The 21,638-nt window shown below is 30.7% G+C and overlaps 8 protein-coding genes across 21 annotated transcripts in view; 3 read left to right on the top strand and 5 right to left on the bottom strand.

Moving 5' to 3' along the window:
* Positions 1–4,594: 4,594 nt before the first annotated feature.
* LOC117205236 (trimethylguanosine synthase) lies at positions 4,595–9,755 on the top strand. 3 transcript variants are annotated; one of them, XM_033443436.1, is made up of 8 exons: positions 4,595–4,870; positions 5,416–5,551; positions 5,671–7,514; positions 7,586–7,832; positions 7,887–8,499; positions 8,652–8,783; positions 8,841–9,139; positions 9,251–9,755. In XM_033443436.1, exons 1-8 carry the CDS (start codon positions 4,761–4,763, stop codon positions 9,359–9,361), a joined length of 3,492 nt encoding a protein of 1,163 aa, XP_033299327.1. In that variant the 5' UTR covers positions 4,595–4,760; the 3' UTR covers positions 9,362–9,755. The 3 variants fall into 3 exon arrangements, with proteins under 3 accessions (XP_033299327.1, XP_033299328.1, XP_033299329.1); XM_033443437.1 differs by having other exon boundaries at positions 4,596–4,870; positions 7,902–8,499; XM_033443438.1 differs by lacking the exon at positions 4,595–4,870 and adding an exon at positions 4,898–5,307.
* On the bottom strand, positions 9,173–13,852 carry LOC117205238 (zinc finger protein 836-like). Of its 5 annotated transcripts, none has more exons than XR_004487203.1 (9): positions 13,723–13,852; positions 12,443–13,084; positions 12,276–12,383; positions 11,995–12,197; positions 11,723–11,898; positions 11,199–11,651; positions 10,900–11,106; positions 10,355–10,828; positions 9,173–9,403 (listed from the first exon to the last, which is right to left on the bottom strand). XR_004487203.1 is itself a non-coding variant. In XM_033443440.1 (8 exons), exons 2-8 carry the CDS (start codon positions 13,013–13,015, stop codon positions 10,825–10,827), a joined length of 1,725 nt encoding a protein of 574 aa, XP_033299331.1. In that variant the 5' UTR covers positions 13,016–13,084; positions 13,723–13,852; the 3' UTR covers positions 10,701–10,824. The 5 variants fall into 5 exon arrangements, 2 of the variants coding, with proteins under 2 accessions (XP_033299330.1, XP_033299331.1); XR_004487204.1 differs by lacking the exon at positions 13,723–13,852 and adding an exon at positions 13,322–13,668; XR_004487206.1 differs by lacking the exon at positions 13,723–13,852 and adding an exon at positions 13,410–13,668.
* On the bottom strand, positions 13,729–15,398 carry LOC117205239 (leukocyte receptor cluster member 1 homolog). 2 transcript variants are annotated; one of them, XM_033443442.1, is made up of 4 exons: positions 15,224–15,398; positions 15,045–15,144; positions 14,163–14,966; positions 13,729–13,858 (listed from the first exon to the last, which is right to left on the bottom strand). In XM_033443442.1, the coding sequence occupies exons 1-3, from the start codon at positions 15,244–15,246 to the stop codon at positions 14,166–14,168; spliced, it is 924 nt and encodes a 307-aa protein (XP_033299333.1). In that variant the 5' UTR covers positions 15,247–15,398; the 3' UTR covers positions 13,729–13,858; positions 14,163–14,165. The 2 variants fall into 2 exon arrangements, with proteins under 2 accessions (XP_033299333.1, XP_033299332.1); XM_033443441.1 differs by lacking the exon at positions 13,729–13,858 and having other exon boundaries at positions 13,911–14,966.
* Positions 15,399–15,460: 62 nt separating this feature from the next.
* On the top strand, positions 15,461–16,296 carry LOC117205243 (small nuclear ribonucleoprotein F). Its single transcript, XM_033443447.1, has 2 exons — positions 15,461–15,588; positions 15,852–16,296. Exon 2 carries the CDS (start codon positions 15,875–15,877, stop codon positions 16,139–16,141), a length of 267 nt encoding a protein of 88 aa, XP_033299338.1. The 5' UTR covers positions 15,461–15,588; positions 15,852–15,874; the 3' UTR covers positions 16,142–16,296.
* LOC117205242 (chromosome transmission fidelity protein 8 homolog) lies at positions 16,281–17,253 on the bottom strand. Its single transcript, XM_033443446.1, has 2 exons — positions 16,782–17,253; positions 16,281–16,696 (listed from the first exon to the last, which is right to left on the bottom strand). Exons 1-2 carry the CDS (start codon positions 16,853–16,855, stop codon positions 16,366–16,368), a joined length of 405 nt encoding a protein of 134 aa, XP_033299337.1. The 5' UTR covers positions 16,856–17,253; the 3' UTR covers positions 16,281–16,365.
* A 152-nt stretch (positions 17,254–17,405) lies between these two features.
* Positions 17,406–19,585, bottom strand: LOC117205240 (type 1 phosphatidylinositol 4,5-bisphosphate 4-phosphatase). The gene is made up of 6 exons (XM_033443443.1): positions 19,252–19,585; positions 18,981–19,165; positions 18,695–18,904; positions 18,478–18,618; positions 18,314–18,368; positions 17,406–18,170 (listed from the first exon to the last, which is right to left on the bottom strand). Exons 1-6 carry the CDS (start codon positions 19,334–19,336, stop codon positions 18,085–18,087), a joined length of 762 nt encoding a protein of 253 aa, XP_033299334.1. The 5' UTR covers positions 19,337–19,585; the 3' UTR covers positions 17,406–18,084.
* LOC117205241 lies at positions 19,586–21,103 on the top strand. 2 transcript variants are annotated; one of them, XM_033443445.1, is made up of 3 exons: positions 19,590–19,686; positions 20,005–20,095; positions 20,191–21,103. In XM_033443445.1, exons 2-3 carry the CDS (start codon positions 20,007–20,009, stop codon positions 20,801–20,803), a joined length of 702 nt encoding a protein of 233 aa, XP_033299336.1. In that variant the 5' UTR covers positions 19,590–19,686; positions 20,005–20,006; the 3' UTR covers positions 20,804–21,103. The 2 variants fall into 2 exon arrangements, with proteins under 2 accessions (XP_033299335.1, XP_033299336.1); XM_033443444.1 differs by having other exon boundaries at positions 19,586–20,095.
* LOC117205235 overlaps positions 20,998–21,638 on the bottom strand; it is a 24,897-nt gene continuing 24,256 nt past the window's right edge. For 4 of the 6 annotated variants that reach the window (XM_033443430.1, XM_033443432.1, XM_033443431.1 and 1 more), the window contains 2 exons: positions 21,449–21,617; positions 20,998–21,165 (listed from right to left, as the gene is read on the bottom strand). In XM_033443430.1, coding sequence (XP_033299321.1) covers positions 21,136–21,165; positions 21,449–21,617 — 199 coding nt within the window. In that variant the 3' untranslated portion in view covers positions 20,998–21,135. The remainder of the gene's footprint in view (positions 21,166–21,448; positions 21,618–21,638) is intronic. The other 2 variants (XM_033443433.1, XM_033443435.1) reach the window with 1 other exon arrangement.

The following is a 21,638-nucleotide window of genomic DNA, read 5'->3' as shown; positions in this document are numbered from 1 at the left end:
TTTTCCGAATACATTGTTATTTAAGTAATATTATTTAAGATAAAGATACGAGGCAAATAACAAATAAAATAATTAGTCGTTAGACTATGCTTGCAATAAACGTATCATAAACATAATCTACAGACATCTCTCTTGTTATACATATGATACTATCTTAAACACTTAAGTTTAACATTCATATTTCATTTGTTAAAGGTTGCAAATGAAATACAGTCTGAGAGCTCTAGTAAATTATATTACTTTTTATAAATATTTGAAAATACTTCCAATTCTCAACAAATTAAAATTCCTTACTTAAACTGAAGAAACCCCCATACTTGGTAACGCTACATTTGCATGCAACATTAACAAATTGTGAGTTAATGAATAACTTGTACCTAATTATTGTCAGTAAAGTTGTTAAAATTCTGAAGATACATGCAATTGCTAGAATGTGCATAATAATAATATCAAAGGGGAAAATGATATAAAATACTATTTGATATTTCCAATTTTCGACTTCGACTTGTGAGAAAAATTATGCCATAAAAACAAAACTCGGAACCCGTGCGCACGATACTCAGAAAATGGCAACGTTGTAACATGAATGATAACTACATCACTGTGGGAGACGAAGCCCACACACAGCATAGCAAGCTTAACAACGCGCATGTGCAGAGGGATATGCGGCAAGCGCATAAAACAAAATGTACGAATTGGCGTTTAACATTGACACCGAGCAAACGTATGAGAAAACAACTGGTGATAATTTTGAATAAAGACCAATTGTAAGTTTAATATTATATGGAAGTAAAGTGTTATTCCCTGCTGTAAGAAGAGCAGAACACCGTTCCCATATCATGAACGATACATCCGCCATCTGTAAGCTGTTGCTAGAAATAGGATTTCACTTTTGGACAAGAACTCAAAGCGGTTTGAGTCACCGCTACAGGACTTTTCTCATATCACAATCACTCATTTTCTCACATCTTCTTTCCACACCTTTTTCTGCATGCTCGATGCTCGGTAGTGCTCGATAGCGGCAGTTCTGTAGAATAACCAATGTTTGTTTTTGTTTTTATTATTATTATTATTGTTAGGTTTCATTGTTAATCTTTGTACACGAAACATATTTTTGGTACTAGCTACTAACAGTTCCGGTGTACTTTTGCAATGAAGCTTTTGAAGTGAATTGGAAAAGAAAAATTTTGTTTTGACTACCTTATAGCAATACTCTGCGGTGGACAATACAAGAAAGTTTATCCTCATATTAGGAGTCTTGGAAAATGGCAAAATGAGTCACATGTACGCCAATTATTACAATCCAATATCAACATGCATCATTTATGAATCATTGCTAGAACTAGAGTGTTATATGGACGAGAACATAAAAGGAGTTTGCTGTCAAGGGTCACTATGGCGCATATTGTTTGCTTGGAAAGTAACTACATCACAGACAAGGATGGTACCTCTGGCACCAGAACGTAACACCGACGAGATGTCCTTAGTAAATAGTACTTCTGACGATAGGTATCTTATAGGTACTGATAGATCAGTGGTAACACTGACAAGTGTACAAGATTCGCCTATACTTGTACATCGTTTATGCTAGTTTATAATCTGTTACGATAGATCCATCTTATCTGTGGTGATAGATCCTGCATCGCTAAATATATATATATATTTCGTTCATGCCTCGTAACATTTGATATAGATAAGGCAAATAGTTTTGTCTGGTGTTACGTCCCGGAGTTGAACCGGCGCAGAATTATCTCGCGCCGATTTCCTCATGGACATTGGGAGTTTGCAATCTCTTGACCACAGAGGGCACTAATCATACATTTAGTCAGTTATGCGGCAGGACGCTTGTACGCCAATCATGGCTTAGCATCACCTAAAATTTATATTGTATGCTGAATCGTCTATGCAGAAATCCTCGAGACTCTGGCGTGCGTTGTACGGCAATAGTTTCCACGGAATGGGAGAAGACGATACCCTGTGGATTTCTGATGTAGGGGTCATCTGGAGCAATTCTATTTTCTCTGTGACAAACGCGACGATACGAATGTCTCCAATTATCCTGGGCAGCACAACGATTCCCAGAGGGTAGATAGTAGTTCGTACAACTCGCGAAAAATCATTTAAATTTAAATTACAGTTGATTTATTTATATATTGAATTTTTATGGATTTCGTTTAAAAATTATTATCGCATTGTAGTTGATTCATGTAGAAAACCAAGACAATCGTGACGCCGTGGCCAGTCACGTGTATCATTCATAATGTTTATTAAAATATCGCGAAATGAATTAATACATAGCATAAGATTTAATACATTGATATGTAGTTGATTCTAGTACTAAGTTTCAAGTAAATTGTATGCGAAAAGATGATAAATCATAAAATTAATTTTAAACAATACAATATATCCTTTAATTTACAAAAATGTTTTCGTTAGAAAATTGGGTATAAATTAAAAATTGATTTCTAATACTCAAATAATAGAAATAATCTTTTGAATTTAAAAAATTGTTTAAGAAGCTTAAAATTCCATGAAAATGAGTAGAAGAAAATAACATTACTAAATTAATTGTTTCAAAAATGTCAGGAAATATCAGCAATCGGAACGCATAAAAATGAGAAAACATTAAGAATATAGGTAGTATCCTTAGTTACCTCGCGTGAGATGGTCCGTGCGGCTTCCTTCATCGTCTGACCGTCAAGGCCCAAGCACCTAAGGTCCCACCATAAACTGAATCTTATTAGCCTTTAATCCTGCAAGTATTTTCGGTTTATGGCTGGTCCTTAGAACAGTCCTTAGGTTTATTGCACGTTCTTACAAATTACGGGGAAAGCGGATATTTGTCTAACGGAAAAGCAGGTATTCCCATAAACAATGTCGCCCATGAGACACGTTGGTAGGAGGCTCCTTTCTCCTATCTTCATTCCTAACGTTGGTCATAACCAATGGGCATCGCAGATCGTTACCCTCACTTTCCTAACGAAAAGTGTGAGCAATGAATCCGCTTTCTTCATACAACAAAGACACTCACTCCGAGCTTTCTTCCGTAATCACACAAGAACGAACTTCATTTGTTCTCATAACTACAAAGCAGTCACTTCATCTCTATACTTGCTCTCTAGACTTGTTCCACAGTACATTCAAGTAACAGTCAAATCTCGTCAGTTAGTTAACACCAACTCGAGTTAAAACACAGTTCAAGCAGGAGTCAGAAGCCAAGCAAAATCGCCAAGTCGATGATGGTCAATCGACAGAAGATACATATTCACAGTCGCCAACATGAAATGAGTCTCAGGTTGTACTCATTCGTAGTTTGTCATTCCACATACGTATCCTTGTATCACATTGAAGTTGTTGGATAGTTGAAAATATACAGGGTGGTTGGTAACTGGTGGTACAAACGGAAAGGGGGTGATTCTACGCGAAAAAAGAAGTCGAAAATATAGAATAAAAATTTTTTGTTTGAGGCTTTGTTTTCGGGAAAATCGACTTTGAATTTTCCGTCGGTACGCGTGCGGTACGTTATAACGGATCTCACTGTAGATCGTTGTCTCGATGGAAAAATTAAAAAAAAAAATTTTTTTTAATTTTTATTCTATATTTTCGACTTCTTCTTTCTCGTAGAATCACCCCCTTTCCGCTTGTACCACCAGTTATCAACCACCCTGTATATTAACCTGTTAATATCAGTGTTATATTCATTCAACTACCCTTATTATCTGAACCGAAATACGGGATCGAACGATTCGTAGCGTCGATTAGTCAAATCGTAACGGGAATTTACGACCCCAGTTGACGCGCTTCTTAGAGATCATCGCGTCTCCCCGCGAACGGTCGAAAGTTCAAATACAGTTCAAAGACTACAATTGAGTAGATACATATTACAGAAGTATAGAATTCTATGCTTTATGCGCAATATGTCTTTTTCTATACCTTATTTGTAATTTCATAAAACAGTTTAGTTTCAATTCAAACCACTATTATACTAAATCGACAATATCGCATGCGATAAGAAAATTGTACAGGAGTCAGGTGATCTCCAAAGCGTGAAAACGAAGAAGCATTGAATGTCATCTCTATTTTGTACCTCTTGTCAATTATCAACGATGTCAACAGGACTAAGAGTACTCTTATCGTTTGTCGATCACTAAGTCGGTTGCAACATTGTCTAGTTCCACATTCTCCCGCTTCTCCCGCTTCTCTCGCGCTGTAGTTTATTTCAATACTGAATCGATAATGTTGCATGTGACACGAAAATGGTAAGGAAGTCAAGTTACTTCCGAAATCCCATAAGAAAAAAAAAGGCATAAAATCTATCCATCACATTCGTCACGTTATTTTTAATGTATCTAACGTAGTCTAAAGACAATTTTTAAAAAATGCTTGTTCTTCATAAATTTCTACATATAATATAATTTATACACTTTGTTCGAGTGGAACAAAAATTATTTAGAAAATATTTAACATTTTTTTTAAATAATACAAAGTAGTGTGTATAATTATGATGTATCTTTAAATTGTAATATACTATCATACTTAATGTACACATGTTTTTCAAAATCAAATGAAACTTAACAAAAAATAGCACTTATCGATTGATTATTAGAACATGATGGTAATCAGGAGCAACTTCACGATGGTGTGCTGTCTAAGAAATGGCGGATTGTTTTTACTCGAGGAAGTTGTAAAAATTTGAGCGTGAGACATGTGGGTGTTGTGACGATTCACGAGCAAATAGTCAATTAAACACTTCTATCGGCATGAGTGACCGCTTTTGGGAACCTTTAGCCGAAGTGTACATCGCAAAACAAGCTGAGTCTACTGACCCTGATCATTACATTTATTGTCTTTGCAGCAGAGTATTTATTCGGTAAATGCAGCTGCAACAGTATGACTCATTTATACTATCGAACATCACAGTTTCATTTTCATATCCTGTACCCCATACCGCGTTTATTCAATTCTTCAAAAATTAAAAATAGTACCATTTTATCGATCAGTGGTGTGACACATGACCTAACCTTGACACCCACTCGAATGAGCTAGGTCACAATGTATTTTTTGAAAACTTAATAATTATTTTCCTTTGTTCAGCTATACATAATAGAAACGAAATAATGTTGTTTTCTTAAAAAATAGAGTTGTATAGAAGTTAACAGTCATTGAAAATATTTTTTTGTTTTTCTGTTTGATTCTGCGAAATATCGATAATAAACAATTCGTATACCACGTGGGAATTACTTTCTACTTATTAAGCACTGAGATATTGTATCATATTGAACATCTAATTTATATAATAAAAACTATGTAAATTAATTTTTACCATTTTTTATAAGATAAATATAATTAAAGAATAATATAATAACATATATGTTGCTTTAAACTTATGTGAGGTGAATTTTTGTTTACTTTTAGACACCCAGAAGTTTATACTGCCCTTGCTCTAGAAGATGCTAGTAAAGATGAAGATATTGAGAGCGATTGTGTTGGAGAAATGTTAGACCTCCATAAAAGGTCTATTATAGAAACACAATCCATAGAGAAACACGATGTAAGAATGTTTTTTTGTTTTCTATTAGTTATTTTCAGTTAATTCGATAACATTGGTATCTGTATTAGATTTCGATATAGCATTTGAACAAAAACATATTTTTTCTTCCTTAAAATTAGGAAGAACCAGTGAGCTGTTACTGCAGTGCATCACACACAGACAACAATTATTCCACAGATGAACATGACTCTGTTCGTGATTCGGCTCATCGTCCTACTGCACATTCCCTCACGCAAAAATTGGGCCTGCACCAGTCAGATTCAGGTGCAGACCTATCAGAATATCATGATCAACATGAGGCTAAAAGTATACAAAATCTATTGGCATCTTATGGGAAAACTTTTCAAAATACAGAGACTGAACTGGAAGATGAATTTGACAAAGTGAATGTAATTGCACAGCACCAAGAAGATAAAGATGTAGAATTTAAATGTAAAATAACAAACATTCACTCATCAGATCATCTTGCAGATAACATTGAAATTTTAAGTTATGATCCATCCATTTGTAATGAAAAGGAACTTCATACAGAAAATCCATCATGTATTTTAGAAGACAAAGGTTTTGAGATACATAATATATTTAAAAATGTTTCTTTGAATGATACACAAACTTATAAGGAAGATGTCCAACTTAAGTACAACTGTGACCATAGCTCGTGTGACTATCCATACTATTCTATGTATTCTAAAACTAAGAGTATAATAGATATAGCATGGGAGAAATATTGGTCTAAAAATGGTGAACGTATAATTTGGACAACTTGGATTAGGAAATATGCAGATTATATAAATCCAGAATATTTGCAACAAAATGCTCATTTAATAAGTAATGAAAAGTTAGAAGTGAAAGATACTATTGAAAAATTTTCAGAGCAAAATACATGTTTTCCTAGTCAAGCACACAGAAATTGTGAACTTGATCGCTCAAATTTTGAGGGATTATTTAGCAAAAGTAGTAATGCTGGTAATAATGAAATAAAAGCAAAAGACATGTGTAGTATTAATTTTTCATTTGATGACATAAGCAAGCAAGAGATAAGTGACAAAGAAGCGGAAGATAATAGAAAGAAATTGACAAATTTTGAAGCATCACTGGAAACTGGAGATGGTTGGAATCCATTAAGTCCTTTTAGTATGGAAGAAAGTTACAACCAGCAATCTAATGCGGAAGATGAAAGACTTTTAACAAGGTGTGATTCTATTAACGAGTCAATAGCAAAAACAAATGCAACATCAGATTCTATGACAAATGTCACAAAGATGACCCTTACTAGTTCTAGTTGTGACTCTATTTCTACAAATTCATCTAGTCTCATCAGTTCTGTAACTAGTTCCATTGAAAGCAATATAACAAACACAAGTTCTGATCAAGATAATGATCAGGAATACACACCAGAAGATACTGATAAGTATTGGCAACATTTATGGAAAGAAAATTTCCAAATAGAGTACCAAAATCATTATAAACTATTTATAGAAAAATATAAAAGGGAGCAATCTGAAATTAGAAATCAAAGTTATAGCCAGGAATATAATGATATAGATATGAAAGAGGAAGGAAGTGATGAAAGTATAGACCAAGATTTTGCACAAAGGGAAATAGACACATCTAATGAAATTAATATTCCTGAAAGTAGAAGTGCACCTAATAAAAATTTTTCTTATTCTAAGAAAGATAAGACAAAAAAGAAGCGATTAATTATGGAATCAGTGGGAATGCTCATTCAAAATTTAACGGTAGAAGCAAAAGATAATGAAATTGATGCACATAAAAATGAAAAAATTAATGAAATGGAATGTTCACAAGAAGTTGAACATGATCAAACTTCAACTACAGAAAATGAAAATGGTGCAATTATTTCCAATGATACTAGTGGCAACAATAGTATTCAACGTAAATATTCTAATGATGGAGATGGAGATGAGCCCAATGAAGATAAACCTATAACATTAAAACGGAGGTGCAGTGTAATTATATATGTTTATAATCTGTTAAAATATGTAATATTTATCTATATATCTTTTATTTTAGTCATGAGGCTGATTATGATGACACAGAAGAAGGCCTGGAATCAGTAAAAAAAGCATTTTCATTGATGGGATATACTTTCAACGAAAATTACGAACAATCTAATTTCCAAGGAGAAGTAGTATATAGAAAAAAAAATATTAGGTTACAAAATAGACAATTAAAAATGAAATATTATAAACCCAAGCCAATAAATAAACATATATACTTTGATGATAACGGAGTGGAAATTACTAACACTATAGATAAAGTAAATAATTTTTTTTTAAATAAAAACGTAGATATATAAGTATTTTATCTTTAGTGTTTTGTTTTACAGGTGAAGCATTATTTATCATACTGTCCTGTTTTGCCACCAGCAAAGACAGAATTACAACCCTCTGAAAAAGGTTCCTACACAGCACAATTGACGTCAAGTTCTGATGATGAATGTGATCATAGCCTTAAGTCAAAGTTACAAACAAAACGATTTGTATTTAGTAAACCAAGCACAAGTTCAATAGATTCAGGAGCAGATAAAAAACAATTTGATGATGTTCACGATACCTTAAACGTATTTGATAAACAGGGCAATGTTTTCCAAAGTATCAAAGATAATAATATATACTTTGATCAGGATGAAACAAGCGATTCCACAAAATGTGTACCAGAAAATCAAGTTTTCGAACAAGAGAACTTTGATGTATTAAATGTCAATATGGATATAGATGAAAACTATAGTAACAACGAAATACAAAGTATGAAATTATCAGATGAAGATAGCGTAAAGAAGACGCAAAAGAAAAAACGAAGGAAGCCACCCAAAAGAAATGTAAGCCTGCCAGTAGAAATAGACAATGATAAAACTTTAATGAAATATTGGTTCAAAAGATACCGCCTATTTAGCAAATTTGATCAAGGCATTAAATTGGATCGTGGTATGTTCTATGATATTATTTATATGTATAATAATAAAGATTTGTAATCTTCAAAAGACTAACAGTGAAATATTTTATAAATTATTCAATAATGTGCTTACGAACTTTTAAATTTTTATAATAAAATACTTTTTTTATTCTTTTCTTTATAGAGAGCTGGTACTCTGTAACACCAGAAAAAATTGCCGAACACATAGCTCAACGATGCAAATGCGATACCGTGATCGATGCATTCTGTGGAGCAGGAGGGAACGCTATTCAATTTGCTTTTACATGTGAAAGAGGTGCGTTCGTTGCGTGTGGGTAATTAGCATAGAAACTCAATATCTTTATTTTTACAGTTTTCGCAATAGATATAGATCCAGCTAAAATCGAAATTGCTCGAAATAATGCTCGAGTTTATGGTGTTGAAGACAGAATAGAATTCATTATTGGAGATTTTATTAAACTCGCATCAAAGTTAAGCGCAGATGTTGTGTTTCTAAGTCCTCCATGGGGAGGACCTGATTATGTCAAGAATGGAACATTTGATCTCAATAATATTATGCATCCCATTGGTGGTGTAAATTTATTTAATATAGCAAGAAAAATCACAGATCATGTGGCCTACTTTCTACCTAGAAATGTAGATACAATGCAGGTAAATTTTTATAATTCAAGAAGATTCGAAAAATTTCGATATTCTATGTTACTTTACTTTATAATGCACTATACATCAATTGCTTTTATTTATATATATACAAATTTACAGCTTGCCATGTTAGCCGCAGTAGGTGGTGGTGTAGAAGTGGAACAAAACTTTCTTGACAGAAAGCTAATAGCTTTAACAGCTTATTATGGCGAACTGCCCAGAGACTGTTAGTTGTGATACGAGGTGTATTTCCGGGAAGATCCACATCAGTTGCTTAAAAAAAGGAGCTTCTCACGTTTTATGAATAATTAGCTGTAAATAATAACCTGTATCAATTTGCTTAGGATGTCCTTAAAAACAGTATTTTTTATTTCACTTCACGTTTTTTTTACAAAATACATATAAAAAGGCAACTGTATTATATGCTATAATTTATATATTTTTTATTTTATATATATAGTTAAATATATTTTAAAACTTTCCTATTGGATTTTTTAAAAATAATATGTTTACATATGTCCACCAGTTACCATTTTCACAAATCTCGCACTTAAGCAAATTGATACCGTAATTCCAATTTGTGGGGACATATTTGTGAAATCCAATAATTAATATACGAAATCTTTTAAAAAGATTTTAAATTGAATCTTCCATAGCAATAAGTATTATTTTTACCTGATGAATAATTAAGACAAAAATATCAGAGCATTTCTCTTTAGTCCATCATGTAAAATATTATTTTACTCGTATTGTAAACCATACGAGACATTGTAATTTACATTTTACAACGGTTCCCAGATTATTTTACAATTTTTATGTACACTTCTACTAATTTCTTATTAATTATCAATAAATACATTCAAAATCTTAAAAATGTGTTTAAATATATAGTAAATTACATTCTTAGTAAAATTTAAAATAAAATATCTCAAAATTACATTCTTTTAACTATAAAATCTTGTTTCAGGACAAAATAACAATTTTTTGAACAAATATGAACATAGCAACCGTGAATGCAATTAACTGATTGAATGTGCATATGTTTTCATTTCTTTAAAATAATGTACAAAATTAAAAATTTTTTCAAACGTAAACACTTAAATTGTTATTGTTTGTGTTTGCTGATATAGTGTACAATTCCAAAAATAGTATCAGATTTAGAATTTAAAAAAATTAATATATTAATTCTAATTTCTTGTCAAAAGAAAACAAATTGATTCATACCTTCTAAGTAACGTGTGACTAGCATTTCTTCATTTACTTTGAAGTATAAATTTCTAGGTGTTTTCAAATATACAGGAATATTTTAATTAGCAACTTAATATTCCGTATTTCATGTATCAACATTAATAGTTGTTGCGCCTGATTCCTCAGGTTCTGCAGGTATAGTTATACCACCTGTGTCTATACTTTCTTCCTCTTCCCTTGGAATTTTTAAAAAACAATGCATTGTTTCTTCATCTTCTTGTTCAATTGTTGAGTTACTTTTAGTTCTACATTCTCTTGTTGGCAGTGAACCTTCAAGATGTTTCGATGGTATCTGTATCGTAATCGTTTGTGATGTACCGTCTGCAGACGTTGAGGAAGACATTAAATTTGCTTCTAAAGTATCGCCCACTTTTGAAAAGGCACCTAAGCAACTATAAATCAATTGTGCCGCCGCAATATTACCAGGAAAAACTTCGACATTTTCACTATCTGCAAAAGTATATAATTTTATTTTTTTTTATATATCCATTAATTCTATTAAATACAAAATTGAAACATACCTTTTTTTTGCATATTCGCTTTGATTAATCCCTTTTCATGGTCTCTTACATGTTGTATATAACTTTGATTTTTAACAGTTTTGAAAGGACATAGGTCACATGTAAATAAACCAGAAAGTAAAGGATGTCTAGATTTCAAATGATTTTTATAACTACTACTTTGTATTGCTGTATAAGAACAATGAGGGCATTTATAAGGTCTAAAACCTGAAAATATTATTTATACTTGTAATTTTTAAATACATCCTTGTACTATACACATCTTTTTCATCATTTCACATCTTTATTATCATGCATACCTGTGTGTTGCATAATATGACGTCGTAACGTATTGTGATCACCTGTTTTATATTCGCAAAGTTCACAACTAAAGGGTTTGTCACCAGTGTGTTGTCGTAAATGCATTTGCAACATTGCTTTTCTAGCGCTAGAATGTCCACAAACATTACAAACATATGGTCGCAATTTTGAGTGGACTGCTTGAATATGACTCTTCAAGCATTTGGAATTAGCATAAGTTTTTCCACACATATCACATTTTTTTGAAGTATACCACCGCGTTACTTCCAATGTTTTGCGATCCAAATGCATAACTCTATGATTACGCAATTGACTGGCTTGTTTAAAACATTTACCACATTCTGAACATTCATACTCGCGTGTCTCACTATGCACACGCATATGAGTTAAAAGTTTGACCATTGTTGCACTTTTATATGCTTTACATATTTTACAAGTAAATAATCCTATGTCTAAAAAAACATACATAGTAAAAATCACGTTTTAATATTTTATTGTCCAGATATAGATATTAAATACTTACCAATTTGATGCTTTTTCCATAAATGTAAGCTACACTGTCTCCATTTGGTAAATTTCATATCACGGCAAACGCTACATTTAAATGCTGTTCCATTTTGTGATTCCGTATGACAAAGTGCATGTTGCTGCATTGTTTCCTCTGTACAAAATTTGTATGGACATCCTCTATATGAACACCTAGCAAAATATACAATTTAATGAGTAAGTAAAATAGATAATAGATTTAAAAGATTGATATACACGATTGATATAACATAAGAATAATATATATACTTTATGTTTCTTTCCATTAATTCGATCATTTTTTTATTGAGCATATATTCAGAATTTAGAGGTTTTTGAATTTTAACTTGACGTTTTATATCATTACTTTCAACACTCTGTCCTATACACTCTAATAACCCAGAATCTTTTGAATCATCTGTTATATTTTCTTTACCACCTCTATTGGCTCCTGTGTCTGTTAATTGATGATCCTAAAATAAAAAACATTAATATGATATCTTTATATTTACTTTCCTTTATAACAGACCAGATAAATTTTAAATAATTACGTTTATCATGTGTTCTTTACAATCTTCAATAGAAGGAAAGCAATTAGAACATTCTCCACACATATATAACAATTTTACTTCATCTGTAATCTTAGATTCTTCTTTTATCTGAAAGGTGCAATATCAATGTAAGTATTCGGAGAGAAATAATTAATATTGTAGCTCACCTCTATATCCACTTTAGGATTTACATGCGTTTTCTGAAAATGCTGTAATAATTGTGTTTTGTCTTGAGTGGTATAAGTACATATCTTACATTTAAATGCTGTTACAACTTCCACAAAATCATTAGCATTTACGTTATGTTTCTCAATTATAAAATTTTTTTCATTTTGACCAGTAATAATTTCATATTGTTCTTGAGAATGTTCATCAATATTTCCAATTACTAATCCTTCGTTGGTAATGTACTGTGGTTCACAATTATCATCTTCTTTAGGTAGCAACACTGTTTTTTCTTGTGATTCATTTTCATCTATTACTTGACTAAAATCTAATTCTTGTAATTCTCCATTTTGAAACGCATAAACCTGACCATCTAAGCAAATTAAAGAAATTGATTCATCATCTTTTTCTACTTGTGGTTCATTTATAAGATTAATTGTATTTTGTTCTTGAGTGGTTGATACAGCTTTTGATATATCTATAGCTGGATCTGATACAGTTTGTAAAATATATCTAGTGCCATTTATTTCATAACTTAAATATGAAGAATCTTCAACACTTCTTTCCTCATTCATGGTGATGATATTTAATTAAATCATACCGTTATAAAATTCTTGACGTTTAAATTAATAGTAACATCTTGCCTGTAATACAAGTATAATTTACAATTAATTAATAACAAATATTTATTTCCATCTATTATACAAGGATTCTAAACATAACTAACAAAGCAAAATTTGATATTGTTAGACATAGAAACTAGAATATATAACCAATAATATACTAATATTCTCGCACGGAGATTTTAAGAGTACATATATATAGCACAGTCTATTCAATAACACAATATTCAATATTTATTTACTTGAATTATACATTACCTGTTTAATATAAAATTTTATAAACTACACTAAACGTATGCATCACTATATTCAAAGTATACAAAATAAATGAATTATTTATAATTACATTTTGAAATGCCGATATTTGTATAAATTAGTGAAGAGGTTATCTTAAGGTCGATTCGTAACATGACTTAAAAATGTAATTCTTCTAACAATAATTGAAGTTAAGCTGTTATATTTTAACGACGTAAAATAAAAGCTTTCACAAATTATCATTTCTCCGTAATTAAGTATATTCATAACTGTTCAAATTCGAAAATCATGTTACGCGAAAGTAACTCGCGCGTTCTATGCGTCTGGTTCGAGATTTCAAAATGGGGCTTCAAAATTTTGAGCGGAAATATTTAATATATATACAAGGAGAGAATATTACTTACGAGAAAATTATTTAAGTCAAGTGATGAACAAGAATACTGAAAAAATGACATAAACGTCAAATTTTAATACATTATCCATGAGATCCGTGATATTCCACCATCTTGCATCACGTCATACCGCGAAATTTAGCACAATCTAGTAAAACGAGGGATATCTGATATTTCATTTGGCAATAATTTAAAATTCATTTTTTTTCTTTTTTATTTGTATTTTATTGCGCTTTATAAAATAGTACTATTTAAGAAATATATATATATATCATATTGTGTTATATTTTATATTTTACAAATGACTTAATGTATTAGATACTAAGCATAGATGTTATGAAATTTTATACAAATATCTACATATGTATATGGATGTTTACATAATTGTAGTAATAATGAATATTAGCACAATAAAAGAAATACATGTAATTATAAAATAAAAAGCAACTTACATTTTACTGTTCTCTCATTGGATGTACATTAGGAGTTCTTTCAGCATTTTGTCTAGCAATTTCAGGGAAGAACTGTGAATTATATTTTTGTTTTATAATGGGTTTGGGAGGAGTCTTTGGTGCTACTGTTGGAACTGGATCTCCTCTCAATTTAGCCAATAAAGCTTCTGTCCTTAATTTCTCAGTTTGTTCTCTTAACAATCTCTCTGCTCTTAACTTTTCTACATCTATACTCGGTTTTTCTACATTTTGTCTTTCTTTATTTTTATGTTTCTTATGTTTTTTAGATTTTTTATGTTTGTGTTTTTTCGAAAATTTTTCGTGATCTGAATCATCACTTTCATCTGAATCATCTCTTTTCCTTTTAATAGTTCCTGTTTTAATTTTTATACATTTTTCTATAGAGCCAGATCCCATTATATTTAAATATTTCTTTATATCATGAATGGGATCATGTAATGTCTTCTTTTCAACTTGTACTTCTACATCCTTTCCTGTGTCTCTCAATCTTTCAGGTAACTCTTCATACCAATTTTTCCTACCTGTTGCTTCATTAGTATCTTGTCCAAGATATGTAAGATATCCAATCTGTTTCTCATACTTTTCTTTTTCTTCCTTTTTTTCTTTTTCATGTTCTGCATTAGGTTTATTATAATCAAGTTTTCCTTGTTCAAGCTCAGCAAAAAAATTAACATGATCCCATTTTGAAGATGAGGCATCTGTATCACTTTTCAATGCTTCTGTTCGTCCATCGTATTTTGATCTGGCTTTCTCTCTCAAAAGATTAATTCTAGCTTCAGTTTCCTAGAAAAGTATTTCAAACTCCATTGATTACATAAGCAATGAACAATTAGCTTCTGTTTTATTCTTATTCATACATACTGCTTTTTGAATTCGTTCTTGTTTAAGTCTTTCTTCTTCTGCAGCTTTTGCTTCATCACGTCGTACACGAGCAATGTTTTCCTTAGTACGTACATGCCACCTAAAAGGAATAATTTTTATAATTATTTTAATGTACCTAAAGAAAATATTCATTATATACGAATTCATTTTAATTATACCTTTTCTTTGGTAAAATGTTCATTTTTAAAGTGTAATTACTTTTAATGAAAAACACAAATTCTTTATTGAAAACAAATTAAAATTAGATATCCTTATAACTCTATTTATTTTTAATTTTATTAATAGATCCTTTTAATAAATCGTGTTAAATGTATATAAATGTATACAGATAATAATCGTGTATTTTGATAGAAATCACAAATTACTACAAAAGTTTTGATAAATTTAGGTTATGTGTTCTAAGAGCGTGCGCCATTTCTGATTCTAACAACACAATTGCACGCTGCTTCAAATTCTAGCGTCTTGTTTTTATAGGACTTATAAAAAATTCGGAGAGTTTTCTATTTTATCATTTTTTAAATATGTAAGTACAAAATTTTCATCAAAAATAACAATAATTTCACAATTATACGATACATAAGTTTTTAATATATTCCCAATATTTATATATATAAAGTTAACCTCAACATTTAATATAATTGTCAAACAGTATCTCATTTAATTTAATTTTTGCTATTATGTATTATATTTGCATATATATTTTAGGTGATATATCTATTTATATTTATTGAAATTGTTGTTTTAAATATTTATAACAATATATGCACTGTGTAATATATTTTGCAGAAATTAAGGAAAAATACTACACAATGGCTGCAACAATGCCAATAAATCCAAAACCATTTCTAAATGGTTTAACTGGAAAACCAGTTATGGTAAAATTAAAATGGGGCCATGAATATAAAGGTTATCTTGTTTCCGTCGATGGATATATGAATTTACAATTAGCTAATACAGAGGAACATATAGAAGGAAATTGTACTGGCAACCTTGGTGAAGTCTTAATCAGATGTAATAATGTAATGTATATAAGAGGCGTGGAAGAGGAAGATGAAGAAGGAGAAATGAAGGACTAGTTCCCATAATGTTTATAAATCAATTTAGGATAATACTTTTTATTTTTAAGTAAGATTAAGTACAATTACGTAAGACTAAAAATTAATAAAGCAAATTGTTTTTTAAACCTAAGTAAATTTATTTATCAGCAACAATACATTCATATTTATATCACAATAGTTTATTTCAATAGCACAGTGTACCATAAAATTACACCAATAAGGTACAATATTTATACATATGTTTAATGACATTTTGGGACATTTGTTACAATAGGTTTTGGCCTAGACCTAAAAATTAATTTCTTCTTTACAATTGCTTTAATAACGTATGCCGTTTTTACTTCGGAAGTATTAGCTGTATTAGTTTCCTCATTCTTCTTTTTAACTAAAACTGCAAATGGTTTTTGAAGCGCCATTTCTTTTCCTTGTAATACATGAATGCCGATTATAAGTATAGGTGTACCAGATTTTGTAAAGTGTAAATCTCCGATATATACATTCGTAATATTCACGGAATTAAATTTTAAATCACCTTGTAACTCAACAATCGCCCATTCCTCACATTCACCATCTCTAAAAAAATAGCAAAAAAGCACTTTTTATTTGTGACAAATATAAAAATAATCAATATTTCTGAAACTTAAGTAATAAGTAATACTTTTTTATTGGTACGATCATACTGAGTTTTGGCGGTAAGTGGTGTTTACACACATATGTATGTGAGATATACATATATACATAACTAAGTATGAGTAAAGTTACTAGAACATGAAGTATAAGCTTAGGTCGAGTTTGCACTAAAAAATGAAACAAATATAACTACAATTTGTAACAATCACTATTTATTGTCAGATAATTAGGTTTAAATTTTAAACAATGGTTTTAGATTGCAAATATTATATGATGTATGTAGTATTACATAAATAATTTTCTGGATTGGAATGCCATTACAAAACAGAAGTAATAGCTTTGCTGTTTAGTAATGAATCAATTTAGTAATGAATCAATCAATTTAATAATATTACATATTTCATATACTTATATCTTTTAAAATAATATCTTGAGTAATAAAAATGTTACTGAAACATTTATAATATCAAAGTTTCTAATTTCAATCTCTTTTATCTAATATATTATGTCTGAAAAATGCGACAAATTTGAATGTTTGCAACTATTTGTTACCCAACACTTGAATAAAATTACATTCCTAAAAAATGATATCGTTATAATTCAATAATTTAAACTGCAGCAATGGTAATAAAATAGTAAAGTTCAACATATGTATTTTATATAATTTTACTTGCATGTCAAATAATACATAAACCCAAAAACGTCTGTCAAACGATATCGATTTATAATTTCTTCTTAAAAAGATATTTTTATTCTTTCGTTATCTGACAATGCAAGTTCGTAATTGCAAACACAATATATATAGCTGTATGTATAGCTGCTTACAATTGGAATATTCATGCAAGAATGTTTTATTTGCATATATATCTATGTATGTATATATGTGCATTTTGTATATTTACTGTAGATGTAGAAAGCATATTTTCATTAGTATATTCTCATTCAAATATGAAAACAATATAATGGGGTTGTTGTCTTGGTCCTGTGCTTGACAATATAAAAGTGCAGAGGAACAATCCTTTGTTTTTTAAATGGATACCCCAACTTCTAGTACTTTTTGATATATTACCTTATGTGAGAAAATGTCATACATTACAGTTACACATCCTCTTCATCCGTAACATGTACATTTGCATATGTATATGTAAGAATATTACTCATTACTAGCAATATAAACTTACATATGCATGTGTAAGAATGTACCAATTGTCCTATAAGGACTTGTATGTCATTTTATTACTATAAACATTTGATCTAAATATATTATTATACGACATAGATGTTAGAGGAATTGGTTTTAAAATATTAGCAACTGATTGTCATTTAGGGTATTACATTGGACCTTCTATCATACTAATTTTCATTGTACAATAATAAATGCTGCGTCCAAAGCACAAAAGTGCCAAGAGAAATGCACCTGAAAATAAAATTTTAAAAACAAACCTAGTAAAAAAGACAACTTATTACTTGAATAATATGTAAATGTAAATAAATGTTTATATGCAAGAAGTTTATATATTCAATTAATAATTCAATTTGAACAAATTTTAGCATACTCACCAACATAAGCTACATAAATTCCACCACTAGTTTTTGCATATGCATGTGTTCCAACCTGAAAATAAAGTGGTATAAATTGTAATCAGTTTTAAAATATATCTAAATTACCATAAATCTTCATTATGTAATTTTTTTAATATATCAGGTGTTATAAAAATACTTACAGTCACAGCTATTGCAATTACTAAGGCTATTAATCCAACAATAGTGAATGCAATACCTCGACCTCTAGCAAAATCTGGACCAACAGAAGATATTTTTCGGCAATGTGGACATCGAGCCAAAGCATTATTTAAAGTATTAAACTAAAGAATGTAATAACACATATATTAATTATTAAGATATTTCAATCATATAAAATGTTCTTATGTAAATCCTTACCAAAAATGTGTCATGACAGTGACCACAGCATACCCTACACATTCCAGGCATAGATAAAACAGGTGGTGTAATTGGGCTTGGAGCAAGATTAATAATACGTTTACAGTTTGGCCTTGGACAAGCAATACGTTGTGAAGAACTCTTACATATTAATAAACAATTACATGGGCAACGGACATATTTCTTTCCAGGAGGTGCATTTCGTATGGGCTAAAAAAGTGATTTATGGCTTTCATTTCCGATATGAGAATGAACTCCAGTGAATTAAATTACTTTGATAACATACTGTAGCTTCATTACATTGACAGCATTTAACAACATGTTGATCTCTTTTACCAGAAATATCTATCATAGCTTGACAAACCCTACAAGTGACCATAGGCTTGCCACATTGACTACTTGATTCGTATGGAGGTGGCACTTCATCAGGACCTATTGCAGATACTGTACTAACAGTCGATTCCACTTCATCTAAAGTAAAATGTAGTAGAGGTAACCATAAGCAATCGGATTAAACAAACTTAATTCTTCCGTGATCAAAATCGAATATTATTTACCAACGAAATCGCTGCCGTGTGAACTATAAGTGACATTTTCATTTTTTAACAACGGCTGTCGTTCGCCCTTCTTCCCGTCTCCCATGTCGATCTATTAATTTATCCCTTAATGACAACAATTTATTTCAAGTATTGTTTGACAGTACTCCCGGTGCTTCGATGACAAGGATGACAAAATAAAAATTTTTCTAACACCCTGCGTGGTTCTGTCTGTTCATAGAACAGAAACTATTCACCGAAACGAGATATACATTGGTTTCAACATTACGGATCTTTAATGGATTGGTTTAGGAATCCTACAGGCATTGTAACATTTTCACAGGTTGGCTACCCTGTTACTCAATAATTGTGACGTCTCCAATGTAATCGTATTTGGAGGTTATTGTTTCCTTTTTTATCTACTTTTCTAACGAAAACAAAGAGCACTATTAATTGGTAATGATATTATAAAAGTCCAGAATTTTTTGAAGCATTAGCGTAATCTGTTTAGGAGTCATACTACCACTTTTATCGTTCGTATAGTAGTACACTTTACACAGTTCGATCAGTTTCGCTCGTCAGTATACTTTTCGCATTTAATGACTTTTTAAACAGCTAAATGGTATCACGTACTGTTTAAGCGGAAGTTTGTATTTTATCATTGAAGATATACATATTATCTGTATGTAGTGTAAATAGCTCTAACCTAACACTTCATAACAATACTCTATTTATGAATTTTTTTTTCGTACGTGCGTGTGTGTAAACAAACAGATATGGAAAAATTAACACATTTATGGAACGTGAATCAATTTATTACAAAATTAAATTGTTCACAAAGTAAAAATTTGCAAACGTTTTACATGTAAGTTGTATTTTATTTATTTGAATATTTATATATATTTTTGAGTAAATAAAAAATTGATTACATACTAAATAATTAATATTATTGTATATTAGAGAAAGATGTAGGCAGTATACGCATGGAATACAACCATCGTCTCAAAATTTTGGTCCTTCTGTGATGTGCCCATATTGTGGATCACTTTGGAATACTATAGATCATAGCATTAGATTATCACGAGGTAAACCACTTTCTAAATCCATAAAAAAAATTGTACACTCTATGAATAATGGTAAGAAAAGAATACCTGAAGTTCAAAGAAGTTTGGCAGAAAAATGTTTAAAAAATAAAATGAACAAGTTGGTACTTAAATGCTCAGTTTGTTCAAAAAGTACAAGAATATCTTTTAATAAACCACAAAGGGAAAAAGTACAAAAAATTAGGACAGAAAGTATTGAAAGATCAAAAAAACGGAAGAAGAAGAGGACCAAGGATAGGACAGCTGGCTTAAATGTTTCTGGAATTTCAAATTTGAATGAGAAAAATGTTCAAACCGAGGAATTGAAAGAAACCAACATAAAAAAAGTTAGGAGCACTGCAAATTTTATTACACCAACTCAACAGAAAATAAAAATGATTAATATAGATCGATTAAAAAACATAATAAATCAAGGTGCAACACCTCCAAAAAGGAAGAGTTTACATAGTTTCTTAACAGAGCTTTGTTGAAAATTAGTTTATTGTTAAAGTGTTTTATAAAATTTTCTATAAACACAAATTCACGTTTATTACATAAAAAACATCTGTAACCCTTTTATACATAAACCAAAAAAAGAAGATAGCGAGAAGAATAAAAAAATTGATATTTTAGTTTTCAAGTTCTATACTAAAAGACTGATTACTTTTATACATTAAATACTAAACAATTTTCAATCTTTGTTTACTTTAATCGTCAATAATTGTTCTCTACATCACTGTCCATATGATAAAATAAATACACTATACATGATGTATTAGAAGCGGAACTCACGTAATGTCGTTCATTAATTATTACCCATTTATCACTCCAGCGGAATCTCCTTCCGTACAACCTGTAAAACGTCCATACATTAGATGTCACGAATAAAATCCTCCCAATGGTACGAAAAATTACTATTCATTTCAAGATAAAAATAAACAGAATGTACGAGGATAAAACCAAATTCTAATCCACAATTGCAGATCTCTATTTTTTGGCAACGTGCAGGCGCGTGCGCGTCACCACGTCGCACTTTTCGGTTGCGAAAGTCATGCGTGAAGGTCTACTTTCGTGCATTTCTTGTTAATTCGGTCAGTGTGTCGGGGCAGGAGTACAGGAGAGGAGTTGTTAGTCACCTGAATGCACGCCTCGAGATAATCCCGCTCGGACATTTCCTGGTCCTTCGCAGGGGGAACTTTTCCCCGACGGCGCAGCTCTTGCTTGGCATCGTTCAAGTCAAAGATCGCCACGGGATCCAGCTTGCCCTTCAGTACCAGGCCCGCCAAGTACTCAATGTAGTGCTGCCTGCGGGGAAAAGTACCCAGA

Source organism: Bombus bifarius, unplaced genomic scaffold (genome assembly GCF_011952205.1).
Source record: "Bombus bifarius isolate JDL3187 unplaced genomic scaffold, Bbif_JDL3187 scf7180000007987, whole genome shotgun sequence".
Classification (NCBI taxonomy): domain Eukaryota; kingdom Metazoa; phylum Arthropoda; class Insecta; order Hymenoptera; family Apidae; genus Bombus; species Bombus bifarius.
Note: the sequence above shows the minus strand (reverse complement) of the source record. Positions and strands in the feature narration are given on the sequence as shown.